Below are 25,922 nucleotides of genomic sequence, written 5' to 3'. Positions count from 1 at the left end.
GGGGATAACTGGTTAATTTTCCAGTTTCCAGATAGTTTGTAAAATAAATTGCCTGGTTGTGCCCTTCGCTGATGGACTCGTTTAAAAGGCCCTTCTTGGAGAGATTCAGTCCTCTCACTAAAACCTTCTCGTAGCTTAATTTTCATCTAAAATTGCTATTTGAAATTCACCTAAAGCAGCTTCCAGCACTTTTAACAAAATGGACTGTTTCAAAGCACCTTTACAGTGATAATAGGAAATTAAAGTAACAGAGATTGTTTTGACTTTACAGCAGCTCTAGAATAAAGTTATTGTAAAGCTAAAGTTAATTTGATCGAATCACTTCCGTTGCAAAGATCATTAGTTATTAACTTAGGGGCCGCTAACACTACACCGTTCTAACAGAAAACCCTTAAAGCTACACTGTGTAAGATTTTCTCCCATCTAGCGGTTAAATTGTATATGACTAGCAACTGAATATTACTTTCTAGCCCCTCCCATTCCGAGGGCTTTTTAACTCCTACGGTGGCCGTATTATTCCAAGATTAACATGGCTTCTAGTTCGACTTTGTCCATGAGTGTTCCTTCAAGTGATGAGGTTACTTTAGAAAACTATTACAAATTGCATTTTGCCTACAGCGTAGGGTACATCATTTTCTCCGTAAGCAGAGTCAGAGATCAGTTGATGCGACGGACGTGCGAGGGAAAGCTAAAGGTAGAGGGAAAGGTAAACTTGGCGACTCTGTTACATATCCTCGAGAATAGGCGTGATCCTCCAGCTTCAACAGGCTTTCAAATCTTCCGACATTCGTCATGGTGCCACTGACTGTAAAAGCGTGAAAGGCGAAGCTTGAGTTTGAAAATGTCCCTCTTTGGCTAATGTATTTTCAAGATGGAGGCGCAACATGGCTGCCGCCATTCGAGCGACTCGCTCGTATGTATTCTGAATGGCAGATTCTACGCTTACGAGAATATTTGATTAGTTGGTGGAAGTAAATACACATGAATGAGCACATATAATTTTGAAAGAACAAAGTGTTTTTTGCTAAGAATCAAAATTACACAGTGTAGATTTAACGTGCTCCGGCCCGCTCATTTGCACAACAACAGTGTCTGGTGGCTCGAACGCAAACCTTGAAATAGGTTCCAAAGTGCAAGCCTTGAAGTATATATATATATATATATATATATATATATATATATATGTGTTATGGCATCCAGTCTTCCTGATTCTGCCATCTCTCAACCACGAGCGCCCTCTCCTGAGTTCTAGTGGGTTGCATACTTTCCCATTAGTATGCATCATTTGCGCTGCGATTACCTGTCACCTGTTCTGTATTAGTACTCATCTCTAAGCCTTTATCTGCCTCATTAACTGAGCGTCCTGTGCGAAGTATTGCCTCTCTACGTGTGAATGTCCGAGCTGTTTCTGTGATCAAGTTAACCTTTGTTTCTGACCCTCGCTATCCTACTTCTCTGATTGTCTGAAGCCTGCCTCTCGACCCTCCGCCTGATCCGGATTCTGATTCCAGCCGCCAGCCCTGAACTCTAGCCTGTCCCTGGTTCTGCTCGCTCGTCGCCTGCCTCCTACCTACTATCTGGTTCGACTCCGCTTTCAGCGCACCCCAACAAGAATTCCTGTTTCCTTTATTCTGCCCTTTCTGTTATTAAACTTGTTGCAAATGGATCTGCCTCAGCCTTCTGATTCGTTACAATATATATATATATATATATATATATATATATATATATATATATATATATGTATATATATATATATATTATCACAACTTTAAAGAAAAAAAAAGGATTTTTATTAATTTCCTTGACTTATATAGGCCTGTAAATCTATTTTTTAAACTGTCCAGGTGATGAGGCAGTATAGACATGAAAGTTTTTTTTTTTCAGTATTCATGTTTTATCTAGTTTAAAACTGAGATAAAACACAAAAGTGTCCTGATCTGCTGAGATTGATGTCGCACAGGTTTAGATATAAAGCTCTGATTTAAAATTCAGCAAACCTACAACAATTCCAAGTGCAAATCCATTTTGAGCCAAGTAAATCTGTGTGTAACATTTGTTAGTGATAAATAAAATATTTTAAAAGATCCCAGATCTGCACAGCAGAGCAGAGTATGTAAAGCGTCACAAGAGACTGTGTTAAATCATCTCGTGTCTCAAAGCACATATTATTACAATAATAATGAATGTAAACAATTTACAGAGCTCGGACTTAAAGAGCACGGTTTCATTTAAGCGTTGATAGTGTTGCCAGAAAAAGGCATAAATCTGAGGACGTGAACAGCTCCAGGTAGAATGTCACGGGTTGCCATCTTGTAATTACGGTTATGCCGTGAACGCAGCATAAGCTCATTGTTTTGGTTCAGGAGGAACCATTAAAGGCAGCTACTGTTTGTTTGCGGCGCTCTGTGACTGTCTGTCTACAAGCTTGGATAGCCTTACGGAACAAGCTGATGATGTGTGATGTCTGCGGGAGCATGTATGGAAATACATACATTGACAGGCAGGTCTGACTTCCTAAAATATTTTGGTCTGAGACTTCCACAGAAGATACATTTTTTTAAGATTGAGAACACTTTTATTATTAATTGCTATCATGATGTGAAGAGAGTTTCAACCAGAATAGCCTAATAGAAAAAATTAGCCTACCCCACCTTTAAATTGTGGGAAATGCAGTACTGTTAAATGCATAATCCATTCTATTGAACCAGCGAATTTCTGCATTAGTCTTTCACTGTCAGGTTCATCTTTTGCAATGTGACAAGGGCAGTTGGGCTATTTATCAGTCCACTGGATGCCTGATGAGTGTAAAAGAATTTCACTGCACAAGCCTTTGACTTCAACCTCTGTTCAACATTTCATCTGGTTGTGTCTTTGGATACAAACATTTTCCTGTCTTTTCACACTTTTGCACCGGCTTATGTATAAAACTTTTAACATTTTCTGAAGAAGACTTAACTCAAAGTCTTCTTTGCATGAAGAAAGTGATTGGGTCATTGAATCATTCTTTCAAATTATTCATTTAAATGCAGATTAATTCAAGAACGACACAGCACTAACACCACGCAACAGATTCTGCTGTGGTTTGCAATTGTTTTAGATGGCAAACTAAAAAGAGACTGACAGTTTGTGTCTAAAATATAATTACACGATAGGCTATTAGCTTTTTGTTTATTGAACTGTGTTGATTGGTCACCAGGATGTTGCAATATACGGTTGCTTAAGTGTTCTATGTGGTTGTTAGCGTGTTTCTATACGTTCGCTAGGGTGTTCAGGATGGTTTATAGGTAGTTAAGAAACAAAGATTTGAAGCTTTGCACACACGCACATATATTTATTTATACAAATATAATATGTATAACAATTGCATATCACTTGGTATTTTTTTCACTGTATAATAAGATCAGCTTGTCTAGCCTCAAAAATGCAAGTCATTAATAAGAAAGTCTGTAAGTAAACATATAAAAGGGAAGATAATCCATTAAAATGAATTGATTGACAAACAAGGAACAAATCAACTTGGCGTGATTTTTGTCTATTAGGATGACACATTTACATGTTACCCACAGTCTGAGATTACTCAAAAACCAACCAACAAAGGAACTAATTTAAGTATCTACCAAAGTCCTACGTCAGGAAAACCATCAAACCAAATTACAATAACACAGATACAATTTTACCTTTGATTACTGGTGGTCATCAACTACTTGCTGATTTACAGTTTTGCTTCTATAAGACTTAACTAACAGTACGACTACAGTGCTGCAATGGATAGACATTTTGCCAGCTTTTGACGGCTTGAGTTGAGGGAAAGAAGTTGTGAAATAAAAATGCAATAAAATGTCTTAGAAAATAAAACAGAATGCAGTTGAATAACTCTTGCTTTTTAGATTGATTGTCAAAACAGGACAATGTTAAAATATTTCTAGTGAATGAGGTGGTCGGTTATTTGAAATTACTGAACACCACAAAACAATCTTTAATATAGATAAGATAATAAACTTGAAAATAGAACTTTAACATAACAAAATACTGTTATAATTTACCTCCATTTGTAGATATCATGTATCTGTGTTTGACATTCTGTTTGTCTTCAAAGTAAATCATTTCATAATATGAACTATGTCTGAACTTAAATAGAATATTTCTGAATTAGATTTTAAATTCAGGGCTAGTAACATCACAACCATAAAACCGCATCAAAACTGTACAGCTTTTATGCATGCAGGACCTGTTAAAGGTCAAGTGTGTAATTTCCGCACCACAAAATTGCGAAAATAAGGTCTACTTTCAAACAGGTTTCCAGAACACCCCCCTTATGCCATTGGTTTCCAAACATGAAGTCCATCCCTAAAATCATGCTATTGGTTGGATGCACAAACAAATAGTTTATGCAATGTTCTAATACCAGTGTATTAGTGCAGTGTTTACACTTTTTACATATGGTTAAATTTGTATATTAACGTGGGATCATTTAGCAAAAATTACACACTTTTCCTTTAAATATGCCCGCCATACAATATGCCAAATTTCTCTACTAATCTCTATCAATGGCATAGTGATACAGGAATCTCATTAGAAAATTCTGTGCAAATGGTTTTTATGGTTTAGTCTGACTTATGTCACATGGTGCATAAGATACAGTTTTATATTAACTTTACCCATGTAAGATGAATCTTCTATACTTTGACAGTAGAATGCGACAAAACAAGTGTTATTGCTAAATCTACTTTCTTTACAAAATATTCCTTGCTACAATATGGTATAAAATACCTCAGTGCTAACCAATTACGGACCACTGACATAAAAAGCGCTTTCTTTTCACAGAGACACCAGCACCAAAAGAACCGCTGTGGCAACAAAAACATAATGAAAATAAAAACAAATTGCTGAACGGTTTATCACATTATCACAAAACTACAATAGGGACTTTTTAAGAGGGTCACAACTTTGCGATTGGTTCCAGACAACTGAAATATGAACAAGTAAGAGTAAAATAATGTACTCAGTGCTAGCCTTTCTCTTTGACATCATGCCAAATTTTTCCAAGCACCAATTTGGAACACAGATCATGGAGTTTTCAACCTTTTTGAGTTGTAGGTAGTTGACTGAAAGAGGATAGTCTTCACTGGAAAACAGTAAGGGTCCTCTTCCGAGATCTCTCGGACCTCCTTTACATCACATCTGTGAGATTAAGTCTCACCCAGTGTCCTCTACTTTTTCTTCTTTTGGAACAGCCTGTGAAAAACAAAAAGGACAAAAGCTGAGAGACAAGTTTAAAGGGACTTTCAAAACCTTTCCTGATATTTTTGGCAGGCCGGGCTTGAACCTTTAGTTCCATGTGTCCTCTATGGGAAGTACCAGTGTTGCAGTCGAGACCAGCTAATTTGAGTCCAAGTCAAGACAGAGACGAAGAGGGTTGAGTCTCAGTCAAGGCCAAGGCCGAGACCAAGAACAAATTCTCCAGAGTCTATGACAAGATTTTGAAAACTTGGTTTTGGACTTTGACTCAAGACGTGAGACTGGGTATGGACGTAAGTACTACACCAAATATCACTAGATTTTATACCAAAATCTAGTGCACTAGGCTGTCTAGACGGTGTGCTTCTGACATTTTTGGCCGTTCCAAAATTTATATTATTTATGAGATGCCTTGTTTTGGGGGAAAGGTGGCATCGCATGCTTCCTTTGCAGACAAGTCATTTCCAGTATACATTATGAAAAGCCTTGGAAAAATTTACATTTTCTGCTGATAAATTTCGATTTGTATTTGTTGGCAGGTTACATAAAGGTCACATACTGTTTGGCACATCTCATATTATTTTTACCGATATGCTTTATAGTTGTTTTTCAAAAATCTTTTCAGATATCAGCCCTCTTTTTTAAGCTAGAAAACCTGTTTTGGATTGTTTCTATTGGATATGAGCTTATTTTAGACTAGGTTCTCAACCCATGTAACTCCACGGTCCCCCATTGTTAAAAGTCAATACATGCAGTCCCCTGAATCTCCCGATAAGCTAAGATATGTCCTCTTGTACTGCTGAAATAACAAAAACACAAGTTTTTTTTTAGACGTTAGACATTCACTTGTCTGCAATTGGAGTTTGTTGCGTAAAAATTTTTTTTTAGAGAGCTCAGCAGTTCACGTAATGTTCCCAGATGTTTCATTCATATATATATATATATATATATATATATATATATAAAATATTTCTGATGATTTAACTTTTAATTGTTAAATGATTTATAACTGATAAATTCAAGATATTTTGTGCCTCCCCCCTTCCCCCAATCTACAATAGATCTTAAACTGATCTTATTTGTTTTTCAGATGTGTGTGTATGTGTGTGTGTGGTGTGGTTTAGTGTTGGCAGAGTGCTCTCTGGTGACCGTGGCTTTGCTGTTCGGTCCACAAGCCAGTCTTGATAGGGGATGATCTGGGGCTCAGTTCTCTCACCATGATCCTCTTGCCCAGACATAATGTCCCAAAAACACTCAGCAGCTCACAAGCACATATGATTTTATAGCCAAGGATTTAGCCACAAGCAAGAGATGTACCAGGAATTCCATTAGGCCTCTGGTGATAAATGTACAGTGGCCAGTGCCTCTGTGAGAAGTGTATCCACACGGACATGCTTTTGAGTCGGCACTGCTAGCTTCATTTTAGGCTTGGATGGTTTCTAAAGCGAGGTTACAATGCTGCCAAGTATACTGCTGCTTAGAGCTAACTATGGTGTGAGGAGGCAATGAGGCGAGAGATGGGACGAGTATCATTAATACAAGGAGATGTGCTTTGGTTTGTCTGGAAAAGACTGACTAATAGAATTCTCTCCTATTGTATTGCATTTGCAAAAAAGAAAGACGTCTCGAGATAATAAGAGAGCTGTTATTTCAGAACAGTGATATTGGAAGTGATAAAGGATGACATACTTTCTTTTTTTAATATAGGAGGGAGGCACTGTTTCAGAAGTGAATATGTGATGTAAAGTTACTTATAAATTATTCTGACAATGACATATCAATTAGCACCAAATAGAAAAGCCTGTATATATATATATATATATATATATATATATATATATATATATATATATATATATATATATACTGAATATAAAAAAAATTCTGTGATCATTTATCCCACGTAATGTTGTTCCAAACCTGATGACTTTCTTCTGTGGAACACAAAAAAAGATATTTTGAGGAATGCTATGGTCCAAACCCCACTAGACCCCATTGACAGTATAATGTATAGGACTAAAAAGTACTACTGAGACTTTTTTTAGTATATCTTCTTTTGTGTTCAACAGAAGAAAGAAAGTAATACACATTTGGAATTATATGAGGGCGAGTAGCCTAAATGATGACAACATTTTCATTTTTAGGTGAACTATCCTTTTAACTTAAATCATTACTAAAACAAATGGTTCTATCAGTGCAATTTACAGACTTAAAAGGCCCCTTTAGGTGCAGTAATAAAAAACGATTGATTTCTCATTTAAATAGTTCTTAATTTTCCCTTGAAAGTCCCTTAAGTGTGATCCTTCAATGTCCGGACAACTGCCTGATAAGCAAATCCTTTTTATTGAGCTCAACCTGTGATGTCATCAGCACTCCTCGCCAGCTTCTTCAATTGATTCATTATCTCACATTATGACATAACAGCTGAGTTTCAGACATAATAGCTGTCTGTTTTCAGAACAACGTTCCACTGGTGACAGGCACAGGCCTCAAGGGTTAGTGGGGCAGCTACCTCTCTGTGTGCCGCCCTGTTGAGGTCCTGTTACCCTTAAAGCAATGAAAAGCCTCACCTACGACATGTGGTTCTGCTGGGCGGCCAGGTTTTGCTGTTGCTGTTGCTGCATGAGCAGCTGCTGCTGCTGGCGTCTGCGGGCGGTACGGAGCTTCTCGAACCTCGCCTCCATCTCCTCCAGGACTTTAGGGGTGTAACGCACCACCAGTTTGACACTGTCCTTCGCTGCTTTCAGTAACTCCACAGCCTTCTCGTGGTGTTCACCCTCGACGCTCTGAGGAAAATAATTCAGCAGTCAGTTTGTCAGAGCAAACTGTTGTTCATTTCATCTAAATCAAAGGAACGAATTGCAAGCGCGTCGTATCTCTTTGCTCGTCCAATGGTTTGTTCATGGCTCCTGGAACTTTATTTTTATCCAAACTCATAGTTTTTTGTCAGCTCAAAACTGCACTAGAAAATGCTCCACGGTGATGAACATTCAATTACATTTTGGCACAAAAGACCCATTAACTTCCTATTAGCTCAGGAACCGTAACATATTTGGTTTAATGAGAAATTGCTTCTCAAATGCTGTCCCAAAATGCCTTCCTTTACAGTCTTTGACGCAAATGAAATCAAATGGATCCTCCGTCATTTTCGATGCATTAGATATTAGTTTCTAAAAATTTAAATTATGTAATAAAATTGTGACAATCTGGAATGTCGGCGGAGAAGAGCAAAGAAACTGGATTCAAAAGGCTTCCCTGCAGCAGACAGATTTTTTTTACGGAAAGGTTAATTCGGATTTATTCAAAGATTCATTCTCATCTGGCTTCAGTAACAGTCTGACACATCTTAAAAATTACAGTTTAAAATGTGTCCTTTTCAGTTTTACATACAGTCTGCTGTAAGCTTTCTAATAATAATAATAATACATTTTATTTAAAAAGGCGCCTCTCTGACACTCAAGGTCACCGTACAGGCATACATGAAAATTAATACAATAAACAAATAACAAAGGTATACCAAAATTTGATTAAAATCAATTTAAGATCTAGTAAAATTGCAGATGAATGGGTGCTACAACGAATAGGCTTGTTTAAACAGAAAGGTTTTTAGTCCAGTTTTGAAAAGAGGGAAAGAATCCATGTTTTTGAGATGAAGTGGAAGGGATTTCCAAATGTGGGAATTTCTTGTCCAGATTTAGCACTTTAAAATGTCAAGCTTAGCCTTAGTAGAATGAAATATTAGAACATTTCAGTGTCTAATGGGTCTGAGATAATAACAGCTGCAAAAATTGATTTGAAAATGGATACACTGAGATCAATGTAAAAATCTTTCTGCTGTAATAATCTCACTTCAGCCCAAACTGATTTGTATCAATTAAAAAGCCAGTTGGACCTCCAGCATGATGGCATCTTATTTGACAGATCTACACAGCAAAAAAAAAAAAAAAACATCTCATAAGAAAATGTAAATTATTTTTGTTGCACAAACAATTAAGTTGTTTTCCCTACTTCACCTGTAAAAATAAAAATAAAGTAAAAACTCCTTGATTTTGTTAAATGCTTCCTTTGTGCATTTAAGGATAATTGATCTAAATGCTGACAGGTCATTCTTACTATGCAGTAACATTTCATGTCCCCATCATGCATGTCTAAATATATTGGATAAAATATATAAATCTCACTAAGTAAACAAAGAAGTGAATTTTAAATAGTTTTACTATTTAAGGTTAAGGATATGTTCCCGTTTTTGTAATTTCCCCATATTCTAACTTGATTTTTTTATAGGGTTTCCACCCTGCATATTAAAAATATCAATTCAACTAACAAAGTGATGACATCATCCTCAAAGAAGTGAAATTCTTTTCAATGTGAAAACAGTAAGTATCAGCAATGCACTGCACTGATAAATTATGTGATGTTTCGTGGTATTAGCTGATTTGTCTTAAACTTTCCATCTTATTTTATACAATAATAGAAATTATAATATAGTGATATAGGTATATTAATAAAAAGTGGTTAAAACTCCTATAATGATTTTTGAGGTAATACCCTTATGTCTTTTGCTCTTTATTTCCATTTTGTTTGGTTCCATCATTATGCATACCGATAATTTTCTTGCCATTGTGTGAATAACCAAAACATAATTAGTAAAGTGCCTCAGCTTTTAAAGTCTTGTATATCTTTAAAAAAAATAGAAATAGGTATGTCCTTAAATTACACACATGCATATTCATTTTTATAGAGTAACAGAATACAAAAGGTTATGTATAACAGGAACATCCTTTGGAACTCACCATTCCATTGACGGACAAGAGTTGGTCTCCTCTCTTAAGACCGCCATGCCTCTCAGCCACGCCCCCAGGGATGATGCGTGAGATGTAGATCGGTGAGTTCTGCTCTTTTCCACCCATCACATTGAAGCCAAGTCCCTCGTCCGTCTTGGGCAGCTCCACCACCCTCGGGTGGGAATGACCCTCACTGGCTGCGAATGCCGCCACTGTTGCCTGGTGGGAACCAAAGAGTTCAAAGTGTCAGTGAATGTGAAATGTGACTGAGAAATATAGATAGACCAATATATCACCAAGCCTGATTTACAAGATAATATGATCACCAGAGGCCTAATGGAATTCCTGGTACATCTCTTGCTTGTGGCTAAATCCTTGGCTATAAAATCATATGTGCTTGTGAGCTGCTGAGTGTTTTTGGGACATTATGTCTGGGCAAGAGGATCATGGAGAGAGAACTGAGCCCCAGATCATCCCCTATCAAGACTGGCATGTGGACCGAACAGCAAAGCCACGGTCACCAGAGAGCACTCTGCCAACACTAACCCCCCCCCCCCCCCCTCCCCCCCTAACTGGCATAACTGGACTAATCAGAGGACCGATCTCGTTGCACAGCTTCTGAAAAGCTGTTTTGGTCATTCTGAAATGCCTGAGCAAAGTCTGTCGTCAAAGGGGTTTAGTATAATTCCCTTCCAGAACTGTCTTACACGACCCAGGTATCCGCCTCAAAAAGCAAGATAACATGACTGTGTTTATTGCGTTTCATCTGCGCGCTCTTAGGTGCAAGCAATTTATTATATACTAAAATTACATATATGGCTTCTACTTTTCTTAGTGATATTTAGTGCCAGTTTATCAGGAAGCTTAATTTTGTTTTCTTCGACACATTGGATGGAAACGGTGCTTCATTCGCAAATGTTTTATGCGATATTACAAATGGATGGAAACATAGCTATCGATGCACATTTCAACATGGATTGTTTTGTGATCAGTTGTACATTATACTGTATCTTATGTAGAACATTATTTTGGCCAAAATATGCCAACCTGCTCTTAAAAAAACAGTTGATGATGCTAATAAGGAATCTCCTTTGCATTCAAGACAGCAATTCTAGTGTGTTATATGGCTCTTATTCATGATCTGTATAGCTGACTAGCATGAGACCTCTTTTAAAACACTTTAAGGTGGCATATTCAAGGACCAGTAACCTCTAAACCCAATATTCTCACCAAGATTCCGATACTACGCTCTTAAAAGCCAAATTAAACATCTCCACATTGGCTTTACAAAGACCTTAAGATTGACTGTGGTCGAGTCCAAGTCTATCCTTTGTGAAAGCTGATATATCAGCAAAGGGAAAGTGTCCGGATGTTTACACACTTCTAGTCATGTAATGCATCTCTGAAAGTTTTTTCACAGCTTGTAAGAATATCTCAACATGTTCTATTTGTGCTGTGAATTCAGCAGGAAGATAAACTGCATCCTCTAACCTGCACAGCTGCCTGCATTGTCATCTGAATTCCTGAGAATGCAGAGCTTGTTAGCCAGGCGCAACCTCCAGAAGACTGAGAATGTGAGGGAAGACAAAAGTACTTCCCGCTGAGCCACACTGTAGCCGAAGGTGCTGCAATGTGGGGCCTTGCTCATTATTAAGGCATTCATACACGGGTAACAGTGAGAAAAAACACCAAGGATTTTCAGAGACTTTTCAAGGCGCCAGATTCCCAAATGGCAAACCAAGCCATTTTCTGATCTCTGAAACTGAAAGAACAGCACCTTCCCTGTCTCGTGTCAGGCTAAAAAAAAATGCTGTTTGAAAGTGCTCTGCATGCAAGACACCCTATTCCCAGTTCCTCGACCTTCACAGCTACATCCTCTCTGAGGGAAAAAGTCGATATATAACGAACATCTTTAAAGCCTAGACTCTTTCATTTGCTTTGTCGAAAAGTCAATCGTCAGGTTGCCGTTTTAAAAGAAGATTCTTTATTACACACCCAAATTTGCCTGGTTTTATCTATCTATTTATTTATTTATTTAAGTTTAGAAGAATCTTCAGCAACTCTATCAATAGTTCATAGTTAAAACAGCTGTCAATACCCAAAAAGGACAAAGAAAAAAAAACATCTTAAAAGATAAGCTCCAAAATATCTCTTAAAGTAAATAGCTCTTAAAATATAGCATGCTAAGACGTCACCAGGTTTGAAGTCAATAAGCCCTATTTAGACGTGACTAGATTTCTAAACGATGTTTGATGTACAATTCTTATCACCCGACATCTGTGATTTCATGTACCGATTTGGACGGAACTAACATCTCTGTGTTTATTACAGAGCTGGGAGTGTGTGTTTTCTAGATGTGAGCATTACATAAAAGTCATCTGTGCTTGCGCGCATCACAGATATGTGTTTTAATTAATTACTTACTGATACAACCTTGATGTATTATTAAAACCCTATTTAAATAAACTTCACATGAGTTTAAAGAAGTGGCTGTTTATAATAAACCCACATACATCTTAATAAACATCTTAAATAATTACACACACTTGACAAAGAATCTCCATTGGTAATGAATATTGGCTTTTAACATTTACATCAGCAATGCACTCAGAATGCACTTGGCGTATGGATAAAAAAAAAATGCATCCCGGAGTAGCCGACTGGAGCTCATTGACAATTGCTGCAGGGGATCCCAAAGGATAACTGGGGCTTTTAGAGCTGTTCTTCATCCTATTTATGTGCCATCGATTGAAATCTGCCCCAACGGCATGCAGATGTAAGCTGCTCACACATGCTAATTGCCCTTTCGCTAGTGATTCGAGTCCAATATGCTTTTCAAAACCTGTAGTAACTTTTCAAAGTGACCAAGTGAGGTGCTTTGAGGCACTCTAAGACTTTTGTAATTTACATCCTGCATTCGAATTTTAATTGATATGCTAATTCTTCTCATCTTGCGAGACCTGCTCACTGAGCATACTAATTACGGTAAGTGCTGCTGTTTTCTGTATACGTGCCATTGCTATAGTATAGCTCCATGTTATTACAACACCACTCAAATGAGTCACACTATCGGTTAAAGTTATTGCTTTGTTTTCATTATGTTGAAACGAAAGCCTAAATGTCACTGACAATAACTACAACAGTGTCTAAATGTTTGCAAGTGCCATTAAAAATTTATTATGCCTATAAATCAATGACAAGGACATTAATTCATAAAAATTCTGAAAGTGTTTACTGTGCATGAATTGCCAACCAATCAACAGATTAGGCACAGGAAAGTCATTTTAGATCATAACACCATAATACCACAATATACGTGACCTCTGAAACGTGTCCTTCAGGATATGGATCTAATTAAATATTAAGGTCATCAATTTGTTTTTTATTTAATTTTTCCCCTGAGGCTCACTTATAATGTTAGTCAAGATTGTTTTGCACTTACTGCAAAAAAAGTCACGATTGGGTGATTCCCAGTGTGATTTTCAGTCAAATATGCTCAAAAAGCGAGTAGATGATATCCTTAAGTGGGCTGGAACAAAGTATGACTGTAAAGCATCCGCCATTTTCTTAATGAAATTGTTCAATTAAGCAGTAACATCATCACTTTCACTTTTTAAAAATAATCTTTAGTCACTCACTCTACAAATGTTAAGCAGAGCCTCATTTGCAGCCAGAAACAACACACCGTTTTATTATTATTATTATTATTATGCTGCCCTTAAAAGCACCTGGAAAACTTGTACCTTGTACCTTTTATTATGAAATGTCATGCTTTTAAGACTTAAGCATAATGTTGAAGTACACTAAACAGAACAAAATAATTATATTGTGAAAAATAAACACAAATGCATGCATCTGAATTCAAAATGATGAAAATGATTCATGTTACATATTATTACATGTATGTAAGGATGTATGTATGTATTTATACAAGATATAGTTTGTGAAATTTAAGTTATTAACTTCACACATGTTGTCTATAAGTTGTTTTGTACATCCCACCTCTAAAATGATTGAATTACAGCATGTAAAATTAAAATGACTTGCCAAATCTCATTATAATGCACTACAGACCTGCTTTCCACTCACTGATCTCTATATTTTAGATAGATTATCTATATTATAGACCATTATTTCCTCAATGTTTCAAATTGAAACGCCCCTTCCTACATCAAAACTCGGCAACTCATCTAGAATTCCGAGCTTCCCAATTTTAAATACAACTTTTTCGGCCATTCATGTGCTCGGAACTTTTAATTACGATATTTGCAACCCTACTTGAAGGGCACATTACTCTTAGTTATATACCTTGAATATAACTGGAATAAAAGCGTCTTCTCCTGGCATTATGAATAGTATCTATCCTACTTCCTCCTTATTAATAAATTGTGACTTTGTGGCATCCTTAGTGAGTAAATGTGGGTGGCCATGTTCAACAATGGTCTTTTGAGGAAGTTTTTGAGGAAGAGGAACTGTCAGTTTTCATAGTACATCAAAGTCTTTCATTTGCATCATGTAATAGCAAAGGTCAAGTAAAATTCGATTTTCTCGAATATGACCCCTTTAAAATGCATTAATTAGTGCATCTCTGTAGACGTTTTAACATTTCAGATGTTGAAATGCAAAGAACTACCTCAATAACTAAGTCTTCTGTTTTTACTCAGATTTGCATAATTAATAGACTATTACTCTGAACGCAAGCCTAATTGGGATCAAAAAACAATTACAACAACACCCACAAGAGCAGCCTATTGAGCTATTCAAAATAGGTATCGCAGGGTACTGCTCAGCATCCTTTGTAGAATCCAAGCGTGCTTTGTGTTTTCTGTCTCGCTTGCCATTCATCGCTTGGCTCTTTGTGTCTAGTGTAACTGTGCACAAGTCTGCTGGTCTGTGTATCCATGCAGAGAGAAATAGTGGGCGGAACTCTCTGGACGGCAGAGTGGCCTTTAACGGGAAGGGCTCTAGCATTTGGCCGATTGGTGTATATCCCTGTATGCGATGTAGGGATGTGCATAAGTACATATTTTCATTATCATCCAGTTGGTGAGTTGGTTTGGCCAATCAGAGTCAGGATTCTTTTATTCCGTAGCATGAATGGAACAGTAAAAGGTCAATCTGAGACATCTGGCACACCGCAGTGACTGATAGATAGGGTAAAATTACAAAATCTGCTTAAACACTGCTTAAAAATCTACCGTGGGGATTGTGACCCATCCCTAAAGAAACAGTATTGCGGTGTGGCTGAAATTCTCCCTCTAAAGATTCAGCAAGGCACTTCTGCTCATCCAGTACTCAGCAATTCTAATTCCCTTCTTTTGTATGTTTCCTCTCTTTTTCACAAGATAGCACTCTTTACACCGTATGAATTTGAATGAATGCTTTCAGTGACAGTGTCTGAAGAGCAACTGGCAAGTGTTTGCATGCAGGTCTGGCTAATTGCTGATTGTTTATCAAATCAAGACAGTTTGCGGAGAAACATTTGAAAATGTTCTTAGTTCATGGATTTTTTATGGATGTCAGGGGAGGGCTGTTATTAGTTTAGCAGATGTAATTATGCTGTATGCGTAATACAGAAACACAGGGTAGGTGATGTGTAAATAAATAAACTCAGACGTACCTTAGCTGTGGCACGTGCTTGATACTCCGGACATCCATTCACTGTTATCGTTTCGTGCATATACTGATAGACCTATTAAAATAAACGGAAAAAGAGACTTTAGTTTCAGTTCCTCTACAGTTATCAAAATTACATAAAACATGGTTAAATAGCAATAAGGCATTCTGAAACAATACAATGTTACTTCTTATCATATTACTTCTTTAGTTGCAGCCTACTGTCATGGCAAAGAAACAGTTTGAAAAGATTTTTGCTTAGCGAGTTAAAGTTAGTTAAACTGTCGATCTGTTTATAGATATCTACCTGAATGATAAGATCTGGTTTGTGGTCAAATTAGAAAATCTTTGGTTAAATTCTGTGGGCAAAGTAGGTCCAATGTCAATAGTATAGTGGTGCATGAAGCACCACTATTTAAGAGGTAACTTCCAAACCAAGAAGAATTGTCAAATGTGGCGAATTTGCATGTGAAACAAACTTGAATCCAATGTGGAATCCGCATGGGTAAATTCTTCAAAGTATCCTTAAAGCAAAATTCCCAATCACATGGTTTCCTATTGAGATAACTGAATTTCGCTGTATAAAGGTAAATGTGACCGCACCGCAAGAGTGTCCAAGTATGTTTGACAGGACTGCATCTTGCGATGCACTGGCTAAGCATTTTCTTGTGTGTATGTACTTGCGCTAATTTGTTTCTGAAATGTGAATAAAAAATTCAAGAAGGAGCACCTGTGGCTGCACTGTGGTGTTCAAATTCTGCGGCAGCAAATGAGAACTCAGCCTACATGACCAAAAAAAGTTAGTTTGACATTTTGTTGTGAATAATTCTTAGATTTATGCTTCTTTCAGTTTCTGCACACCTTTATCATGCTTTTATAGTTTGGTTTAAAGAGCAAAGAGAGCTTAATCCAGTTCCATAGACTCTAATGTTTCATTTCTAAAGTACACACTGCACACACGCAACGGCTTCCATCACCGATTCTATATTTTCACAAACAGGTGCATGTACAGAGCCCTTATCTGCTTTCACACCACTCAGGGATGAGACTATTAGCTTGAGGTCCTTTGAGGATTTGAAGAACCTTCAAATTTATTTATCTCATTAACCAGCGCTTCTGAAACGCAGCTGGTGCTACAGGAAGCTGTCTCCCTCTCTCTCTGTCTCTCCTAAATAACAAGTTTCTCTTTAATCTGTCCTCCAGCACCTTGGGCAGAATCTTTAGCTGTTTTACTAACCTCCTACTGAGAGATTAGTGTGATAAAATACATTTACAGTAAAACGTCTCTTTCTATGCCTGTTACTCTGTGACTTTAAACCACTCACTCTAAACATTCTCAACAGGCAGGAACTATTGGATGGCCTTTAGAAACGGCTTGAAAAGAAATGAAAGAGGTTGCTAAGTGTCTACAATTACAAAATAGAGTATGTTACTAAGGAGAGGTGACATCCTACATGTGAAATAGGCTCAACTCCGAAAGCTGTTATTTGAACACAGCACATTCTACTACAGCATATTGTACACCTTATATATTTGTCGCAGTTATTTTATGTCTCACTTGCCGTTTTTTTAAAAATACAGCATGTTTGAGAAGCCTCTTGAGGTTTTGCTCCAAGTGCAATAAAGTCTTGCCCTGTTAAAGTAAAAGCCCCCCCCCCCCCCCTCCCAAAAAAAATGCGGACAACATTAAATCACTCTCATGTCATTCTGAACCTGAGTGACTTTCTTCATCATGGAACAACCAACTGTGGCATAATATATGATCATCTAATAAAAATGTTTATCTTAATCATCCATAGTTACTTAATTTTTAGCTGCTTAAGTTTAGTTCAATGACAATTAAGTGAAACTTCAATCAATTAACCTTTATTGACGGAACTTCAATTGGATCTGTGAGGGATCAATGCAACCAGATGGAACAAATCAATAGATTAAAGACCTAAGTAAACCTTTCAGGAGCTGTACATGCATAGATGTGTGTTCCCATGGGTGGAGGATTCTGTGTTTTTTAATTGCATCTTGAAAATGCATGAATATATTTAAAGGTCAAGCTTTTTCAGGGTGCAATTCATATGCTGTATACAAAAACAGATAGTGGTAGATGTGCAAATCAGATTTATTTTGGTTTTGAACTATAACTAATAAGCAATCAAATTAAATCTATAAAACAAAGGCAACTCTTAAAAAACATATATATATATATATTTTTTTTTTTATACTGTCTTTGATCCTGCAATCTTGCCGATTGTTGCTTGTCAACATCTAGCCTATTTGTGATCTGAGATTGAGAAAACATACCTTGGGAACTATTTTTTTTTATTCATAATTTTATTGGAAGACAATTTATTTGTGTTTGGTAATGTGATTTATAAGGCAGTCAGCAAGCGTAATAGGGCTCTATTTAACCACTGTTATCAAATTCCACTTTGGTGATTATTCCTTGGTTTCAGTAATATCAATAAAATAATATAATAAAAAAACATGTTGATGATTTTCATTACCACATTATGGTAATCAGGATTTGTCTGAAACTGTTCTTAATTGTCAATAAAATGTTACAATGAAAAAAACGTGATGGTCCTAAAAACAGGTGTACATTTCTTTACACAAAATAGAATTTCTCTTATTTATTGATTTTGGTTTTGAGGTGAAATGTTAGTGTCATTCTTTCAGTTTTCCTATGTCTACCTACAATCATGCCCTTGCTTCTCTGTCTTCCTGTCTCCCATGTCTCGAGGGATCACTCTGTTTCCTCTGTTGTGTTCGGTTGGCTTTGATCTGTTTTACCTCCAGTGAGATCGACACACAGATACAGGTGTATCACTCTGCTTTTTCACTACTCTGTCCGATGGAAAAACCCACCCACAGGCCGCAGTGAGGCACTTTGTGTAACCATGGTGCCCTGTCTATAAAGAGAAATATGATTTCAGTTGTTCTCATTTGAAACCTTGTTCTCCCTCCTCTCTCTTACATCTTCTCACACTGCTCACAGTCAGTCAGGCAATTCAGTGAAGCCTGATTCACAGCAATGCTTCTCATTTGCAAACCATTCCACCAAGCACAAAGAGCCTATTCCCCATAAACACACACAATTAATAAAGAGAGAGACTGACATCTCTGACCCTGTAGCAGCGGCGTAGGCATTGATGGACTAAGCTCTCTGTTGATAATGGCCCTGTTGTCATATCCCTCTGAGAGTTGCATTTGAAATCATACACGTTTGCGGTGGTGATGCTCTGACAGACTGTGGGAAATGATTTTCACAACATAAAAGCATTCCATAATTTCTGAAAGAGGTCATTGTAGGCCAGTCCATTTGTTTTTCTGACATTTAAAAAGTATGCAGTAGATCATATACTAGACTAGAAATCAGGACAAAATCTAAAATTAGACTTCTTTTGTAAATGCTTTACTGTAAACATTTTTGAGTGTAAAATATTTTACTGACAATCAGCAACATACTGTAGATCCTGTTTGTGTAAAGCGAAACTTCCTCTCAATATGCAAAATTTCTTCTTTTTTTGAGGAGACATGAGAGATGAAGAATAAATTATTTTGAGTGGGTATGTTCTGGCCACTGTTGTCCTCGTTTTGGCAATCATTTCACATGGCTAAGTGAGCTTGATGACTCATCTGAATAGGCCAGAGTGAGACCTCTTGTCATGAAGCACCATAGTATCTGATAGTCTTGATCTTGGAGTTTGTGGCATCTAATTTTTTCCTTCTTTAGATGTTATTGGTTGAGGACATTTTCACGGCACATTTTGTCATATTGACATTGTCCCTGCAATGCAGAGGTTTGCTGTTGGCACTGTAAATTGAATCGACACTGTGTCCTTTCACACCCTCATTATGGGAATGTAAGAGACAGATTGCACCATATGATACCTTGCACAATTGCCGGGCCATGAAATGAGCTCATAGGGCATCCATGCACAGCTCGGTGAAACTTGGCCTGATGGATCCTGGTAGTGTGAATTGATGTCCTACCAAAAGTATTATTACATTAATGGACTGTTCTTTTTGATTGATGAGAAATTTTGCTACAAAATGATACTCTACTTAACAATTCATCTGTTGTGTCATCTGATGTGTAGCAACCTATAAACTAAATCTCATATCCAATCTGAAGCACTTCTCTATAGATGTTCCAAGCCCGGTTTTGGCACATTTCCTCATGCATAGTTATAGCCACATTAATTTCAGCTACAGACTGTATACCAGCAAACCGTTTATGGACCATCTGAGCCATATTACCCACAAAAATGTCCAATCTGGTTTCACACAGTTTTTTCTTCTTCACGGTTGAGTGTTTTTCACAAGGTTTCAGACTTCGCACTTCTGAGGCAGAAAAGGGAACACCAACATGGAGACAATAGTGGGTAGAGCCAGTGCGGAGATGGGAATAGCCAGACGATGACCCCGAGTCAAGCCAGGATGAAAGCCCGCGGTGGACCCGATGAAGGAGCAAAGATGGAACCAGGAGTCCGACTAAGTGAGGTGGAGACGTGCAAAGTGGAGACCCAGGAGGAGCCGAGGAGACGGAGACCCAGGGTGACTGTGAAGGCCTGGAGGACCAAGGTGGAGACATGGGCTTGGCAGACCGGGGCGGAGTTGGTGAAACTGACAACAATGGTGAAACCAGAGGGAAGGAGGAGCCCAGCAGGCTAGAGAGTCGAGGCATTGCTGGAGACTCTGAAGTCTGAGGCACAGCTAGAGTGACGATTGACCAGGATGGAGCCAGAGGGATTTGGGAGGTGGTGCCTGAGGGATGGCAGTCCAAGTTGGAGTCCGGGGCTCGGAGGCTTGAGGTGGAGCTGAGGGATCCACAGACCAAGGCAGAGCTGACGACTGGGAAGACTCCTTAGTGGGCTCTGGCTCTAGGACAAACGTCAGTCTGGCTGGGGCTGGCATGAGGCAGACGATGAAGGGGAACTTACACCTAACCGGTAGCCACTCCACATATTCTCATTGGGATTGTGGGTGACACACAAGATCTAGGAAGTCCCTTGTGTGATCCTTGAGGGAGCGACCCCCCTGATCGAGCAGGTACTGCAGGTAAGTTCATAATTAACCTTTGTTTTCTGGGGTCTAAATTCTTTCTTGGGTTCGGTGTTCTGTCAAGGGGCAGTGTAGTTCATAATCCAAAACAGAGATGCATGACACAGAATGACAGATAAAGAGAATTTAAATTACATTAGGAACAATAAACAGCTTTACACATAAAGGTTGATGACGCCAAATGATGAATTGAGGGAACTAAGGGATTGTAGGATTGTGATCAACATAACAGCTAATCAGCCAATCAGAATCCACATGACTTTAAAGTGCTTGAGCGTTTAAAGCAGAAGACATAACTGTAGTGCGTGCTTATAATAAACAGAACAATATTGTCCCTTAGTGTTGACGCTAATATAGTTATCATTATTGTTAACTTCATTGTTTTTTGTTTGTGAACAAGCCAGTAATAAAATAAAAATGCAAAATGCACTTCCATGCCAGTAAGTATTGACAACTTTTTGCCACTAATGTCAATGTCAAGTGAATTGAGAAAATATAATAATTGATGTCTAAATATTTGTTTTGTGAGTATTTTTCCCCACTGTTTTTTCATATAGCTGGTCACGATCCTCCCATACTATTTAAAAATAAACAAGCACAAGATTATACATACTCTGCCCACTACTGACAGAAAGCGCAGCTGTGGTGTCATACTAAAAGGCAGCATATAATCATCCTTGTAATAATTAATTAAATAAACAATTGAATTAGCATAATAGGCTTCTTTTCTTGCTCATGTGTTGTGCAGCACACACACACACCCCTAAGGCAATTCCACTGGGTTAACACTGTTCATACGCTCAGGCAAAAGTACAAAAATGTGTCTGTCTGTGAGATTGGTTTTTAGTTGTTTGCTAGTGCGGTTCCAGTGTTTGAGCATGAAAATGGACAACGGAGATCTTAAAGTGGTTAGGATGTTGCCCTGGTGCATTACTTAAAACCGCAGTGGCCCAGGTCAACCTCATACTCTGAATAATTGCATTTCTGCAAGTTCACAGGAGAAGCAGAGTAAAACAGGCTCCAGTCGCCACTATCTCTGCCTGACAGACACACTCCTGTCATCGCACCCTCAACGCACATCTGTCACTAACGTCAACCTCGGATGATGCTGAGATTCCATCCCATAATTGATGATCCTCGGTATATCTACCACAGCCTCTATCCATTTTCAGTTAATATTAGTTTATTAGTTTTAAATACTTCTATTTAGCTTTAACAATTGAACTTTTCAGTTTTTCTTTAATTCAGCTTTATTTCAATCAATAAAATTAATTTTTAATAGTTTTAGTGGTAACACTTTAGAATAAGTTCTCTTTGGTTAACATTAGTTAATGTAATAACATTAACAATGAGCAATACATTTGGTATTTATTCATTTTTATAGTATTTATTCATCTTTCTTAATATTAGCCTGTTACCCACAAATTTACCAAAACATTTTCTCCAATTTAAACCCCCAGAATATGATTTTTTTTTTCAAAGGTTTGAGTCAGGTACTTTATGTTTCTTTGTTGACTACTTAAATAGCCCTTTAAATAAAACACCACCAACCCCCACCGCATATACTGTACATCCAGAATACCAATTGCATGATGGACAAATTAGCAAATCCCCATAAAATCGTACTGATTAACATACAATTGAAATAAATAAATAAATATATATATATATATATATATATATATATATATATATATATATATATATATATATATATAAGGTGTTTTAATGGTTTTATATTATTATATTATAGAGATTCTGTTATCAAGGATATGTTTGGGGTCAATTTGACACTCCCATGGATGTTCTCAGGATGCCTCACTGTTGGCCCTACACAGGACTCATGGTAGCGTTCACCTTCTTTCCTTCTCTTCTCTGGACAATCGATTTTCCAGATGTCCCAAACAGTCAGAAGGATGCTTCATCAGAAAAAAATAACCTTGCACCAGTCTTCTGCTGTCTAATTCTTGTACTTCCTGCAGAATTTCAGTCCATCCTGGTCCATAGAGTTTTTACTTGGAGAGAAGTGGCTTCTTTGCTGCCCTTCTTGATACCAGGTTGTTGTCCAAAAGTCTTGGCCTTGCTATGTGTGCAGATGCACTCGAAATCACCTGCTGCCAATATTGAGCAGCTCTTCACTGGTGGTGTCACGATTCTGTAGCTGATTCCTCAGGAGGAGAAGGTCCTGGCACTTGATGGATCCTCTGGGACGTCCTAAAGCCTTCTTCACTGCAGCTAAACCCCTCTCGAAGTTCTTGATGATCTGGTAAATGGTTCTTTCATGTGCAAAATTCTTTGCAGCTATTTCCTTACGTGTGAGGCCATTTGGATGCAAAGATGATGGCTAAACATCTTTCTTTGGAGGTAACTGTTGCTATAAGAACACAATGATTGGAAGCACTTCTTCCCTTCTTTTATTAATCTTGTGCTGATGATATGATAAGTAAAATGGCCAAAAACAGTGAACTTTGGGGTTTTGTGATAAAGTGTATTGGACAGTAAAGTTTTTTGCAAATATGTAAAATGCATCTGATCACTTAGCACAATAATCTAGAAAAATGTGAATCGACATCATAACAATACTGAAGCAACAAATTTTGCAAAACACAACATTTATGTCACTGCCAAAAACTTTTGCCCACAGATGTACCCTGTTGTTCAAGTGGGAAGCAGGACCTTAAAAACGTTCCATTTTTGGAAGGTAAAGTGTCTGCTTGTGGTTGAGAGACGACAGGAGAGTCAACACTAGGAGTCTCATGCTCATCTGAGGAGGATGCTTCATAATCGGGGTCCTCCTCAACATTATCATGGTGTCTCAGACACATTTTCCTCTGTCAAAGAACTGAAATATACTGAATATACACTAGAATATGTAAATTTCATTTTTGGATGAACTGCCACTGGAATATAATTATGAAAATATCTTAACTGTGTCACCCGTAGAATACGGTGCTAAACTCTGGAGGTGACAGCAATGCTTAATTTAGGTCTCACCTCTCTGATGGCCGTGCAGAACTCGCTCTGTAGAACCTTCTTCAGGGACTGCAGCTTGTGACCTGGGACGTCACCTGACTCCTGTAATTTTTCCAGCAGCTCAATTGCCCTGGTGACATCTGAGATGGAAAGAGAGAAAGAAAACACAGATGTGTTTGAGTAACAGAGGGTCTGTGATTCAGAGAGAGAGAGAGAGAGAGAGATGGTAAAGTTTGAGGTAAAGGGCAGAGAGATGGTGGAGCTGCAGCGAATCGATTGCTGGGATAATGGAAATAGACTCGCTGACGGCCAGAGGGGCGACTGAAAGCAATCAGTGCTCTCTTTACATGAAGCAAAAGACGCATCACTCTGCTGTGCCCGTGCTATATTCAGCAGACCTACAGAGCACACTTCGCTGGGGTCAGTCATGGCTTGTTTCAACAAATACATATGGGTCTTTGGCACAGCTTTCACTCTCTGGGTAATCAACATCAATAAGATATCCTTAACTATTCTCATTCATCTCAATGGCAGTTGCTCGATTGGCTAATCCGATCTCAACACAAAAACGTAATTATTTTACGAATCTGCACAGTTTTACTGATATTTAGAAAAGAAGTATGCTTGAAGGTTTTAAACTCTGAAAATACAGACCCATGAGCGAGATGCTTAGTGTTATAGTAATTTTGAAGTAGTTCCTTTAGATGACTTTTATAATATCAACAAAAACACTTCTTTAAATATCTTCTTTTGCATTCTGTATAGGAAATAATAGTGTGGCATGATAGTGAGTACATTTTTATTTTTGGGTGAACCATCCCTTTAAAGCAACAGTGTGTACGTTTTTTACCTTGAAATATAAGTTTTAAAATCATTCTAATGGTACACTGACATATAATAAAGGCGAATGGCTTCTGTTTGTTTCCCATGCAAATCCATAAAAAATGGTCTGTTCTGGGAGTATGTAAGTTTGGTGGGCGGTTACACAGTTTTGCAAAAGGGTCGGATTGCTTTACAGCAGTACATCGCACAATATGTCACACCAACATAGCTTTAGTGAAGGAGTATTATAATGTAAGAAAGGACATTATGGCAGAATCCAAGAGAACATAGAGAATGTTGACACAATTATATGACATTGTGTAATTGAACAAACTAATGCAGGACTACAAATTGTTTACACTGTCTTTGTTATAGTGTCTCCCAATCCTGTTATGCTTTTTGTTATGGTTGGAACATTGCTCACAAGACTGACATGGTTCTTCTTGGCTTTTGAAATCATTTAGCTTGCGAACAACAAATGTACCAGCTATCTTCCAATTACTTCAGAGGTTTATTTATGATAGTGAATTCCACTCACTTAACTGTAGGGGGCTCCAAAGTGACAAAAAGTTTGCTTTAGCCAAGTAGCTAACCCTCCTAAAGGTTTGCATAAAACGGTGGTAATAGCAATATTTTCAGACAAAAAGACATTCAGTATACTATTAAACTATTTACTTAGAGGCAAGCTACATTTATTAGCAATTAGTAAAGGAACTTGGAGTCAGTGGAGTAAGATGCTGTTTATATAAAACTTGCCTTGCAAAAATGCAAAACGCAGGGCAATGCAATGGAAAAAAAACACAAGGTCATGAGACACAATTTTTAAAAGTTGAACTTTTAACTTGAGCAGCCAAATTTTTAGAACATGATGCATGAGGAGCTGCAAAAAAAATGAAAGACGTGAACGCAACGGCCAAATGAGTATTTCTAGTGCATGCTTACATAGAAATACAATGAAATTGAAATGCAGTGAAATGCATTGCAAAACAAGTTTTTTGAGAACAACCCCCAATATGGTGTAGTTACTGTGTAGTTACAGCACTACACACTCTACCAGAACAGGCTAACTGCTGAAGCTCAACGCCTTTCCACTACACACGACATTTTGACACAACTGTCGAAATTTGCCCCCTAGTGGCAGTCATAATGAACTTATAATCTTGCGCGGCAACATGAGTAAACTGACGCATTTGTCGGAAATCTTCCCCGTTTTAAGGTGCATCTCTTGAACTAAACGGTAGTACTCGAGCTAGGTAGTGTTTCGCCCACACTGACTTGCAATATTTCTTTTGCGTCTCCAGTAAAGGAATGTAAAAGCAAGAGCCTTTATCCTCCGAACTTTCACCCTGGTGAAAGGAATAAATGAATGCAAACAGCTATGCATATAGGACAAATATCCGCCAATAATTTGTCCTAGCTAGCTGG

General features: G+C 37.8%; 1 protein-coding gene across 2 annotated transcripts in view; it reads right to left on the bottom strand.

The window, feature by feature from the left end:
* Window positions 1-3,305: 3,305 nt before the first annotated feature.
* The window catches only part of lin7a (lin-7 homolog A (C. elegans)), a 37,301-nt gene continuing 14,684 nt past the window's right edge, over window positions 3,306-25,922 (bottom strand). The window contains exons 2-6 of one of the 2 annotated variants that reach the window (XM_077234145.1): window positions 23,697-23,815; window positions 15,646-15,717; window positions 10,035-10,244; window positions 7,812-8,027; window positions 3,306-5,238 (exon numbers count right to left, since the gene is read on the bottom strand). In XM_077234145.1, the coding sequence (XP_077090260.1) occupies window positions 7,812-8,027; window positions 10,035-10,244; window positions 15,646-15,717; window positions 23,697-23,815 (617 nt within the window). In that variant the 3' untranslated portion in view covers window positions 3,306-5,238. Of the gene's footprint in view, window positions 5,239-7,116; window positions 7,176-7,811; window positions 8,028-10,034; window positions 10,245-15,645; window positions 15,718-23,696; window positions 23,816-25,922 lie in introns of those variants that run through there. The other variant, XM_077234146.1, reaches the window with a different exon arrangement.

The sequence above is a fragment of the Siphateles boraxobius genome, unplaced genomic scaffold (genome assembly GCF_051911475.1).
Source record: "Siphateles boraxobius isolate OS27281-9 unplaced genomic scaffold, OSU_SipBor_1 19, whole genome shotgun sequence".
Taxonomy (NCBI): Eukaryota; Metazoa; Chordata; class Actinopteri; order Cypriniformes; family Leuciscidae; genus Siphateles; species Siphateles boraxobius.
Note: the sequence above shows the minus strand (reverse complement) of the source record. Positions and strands in the feature narration are given on the sequence as shown.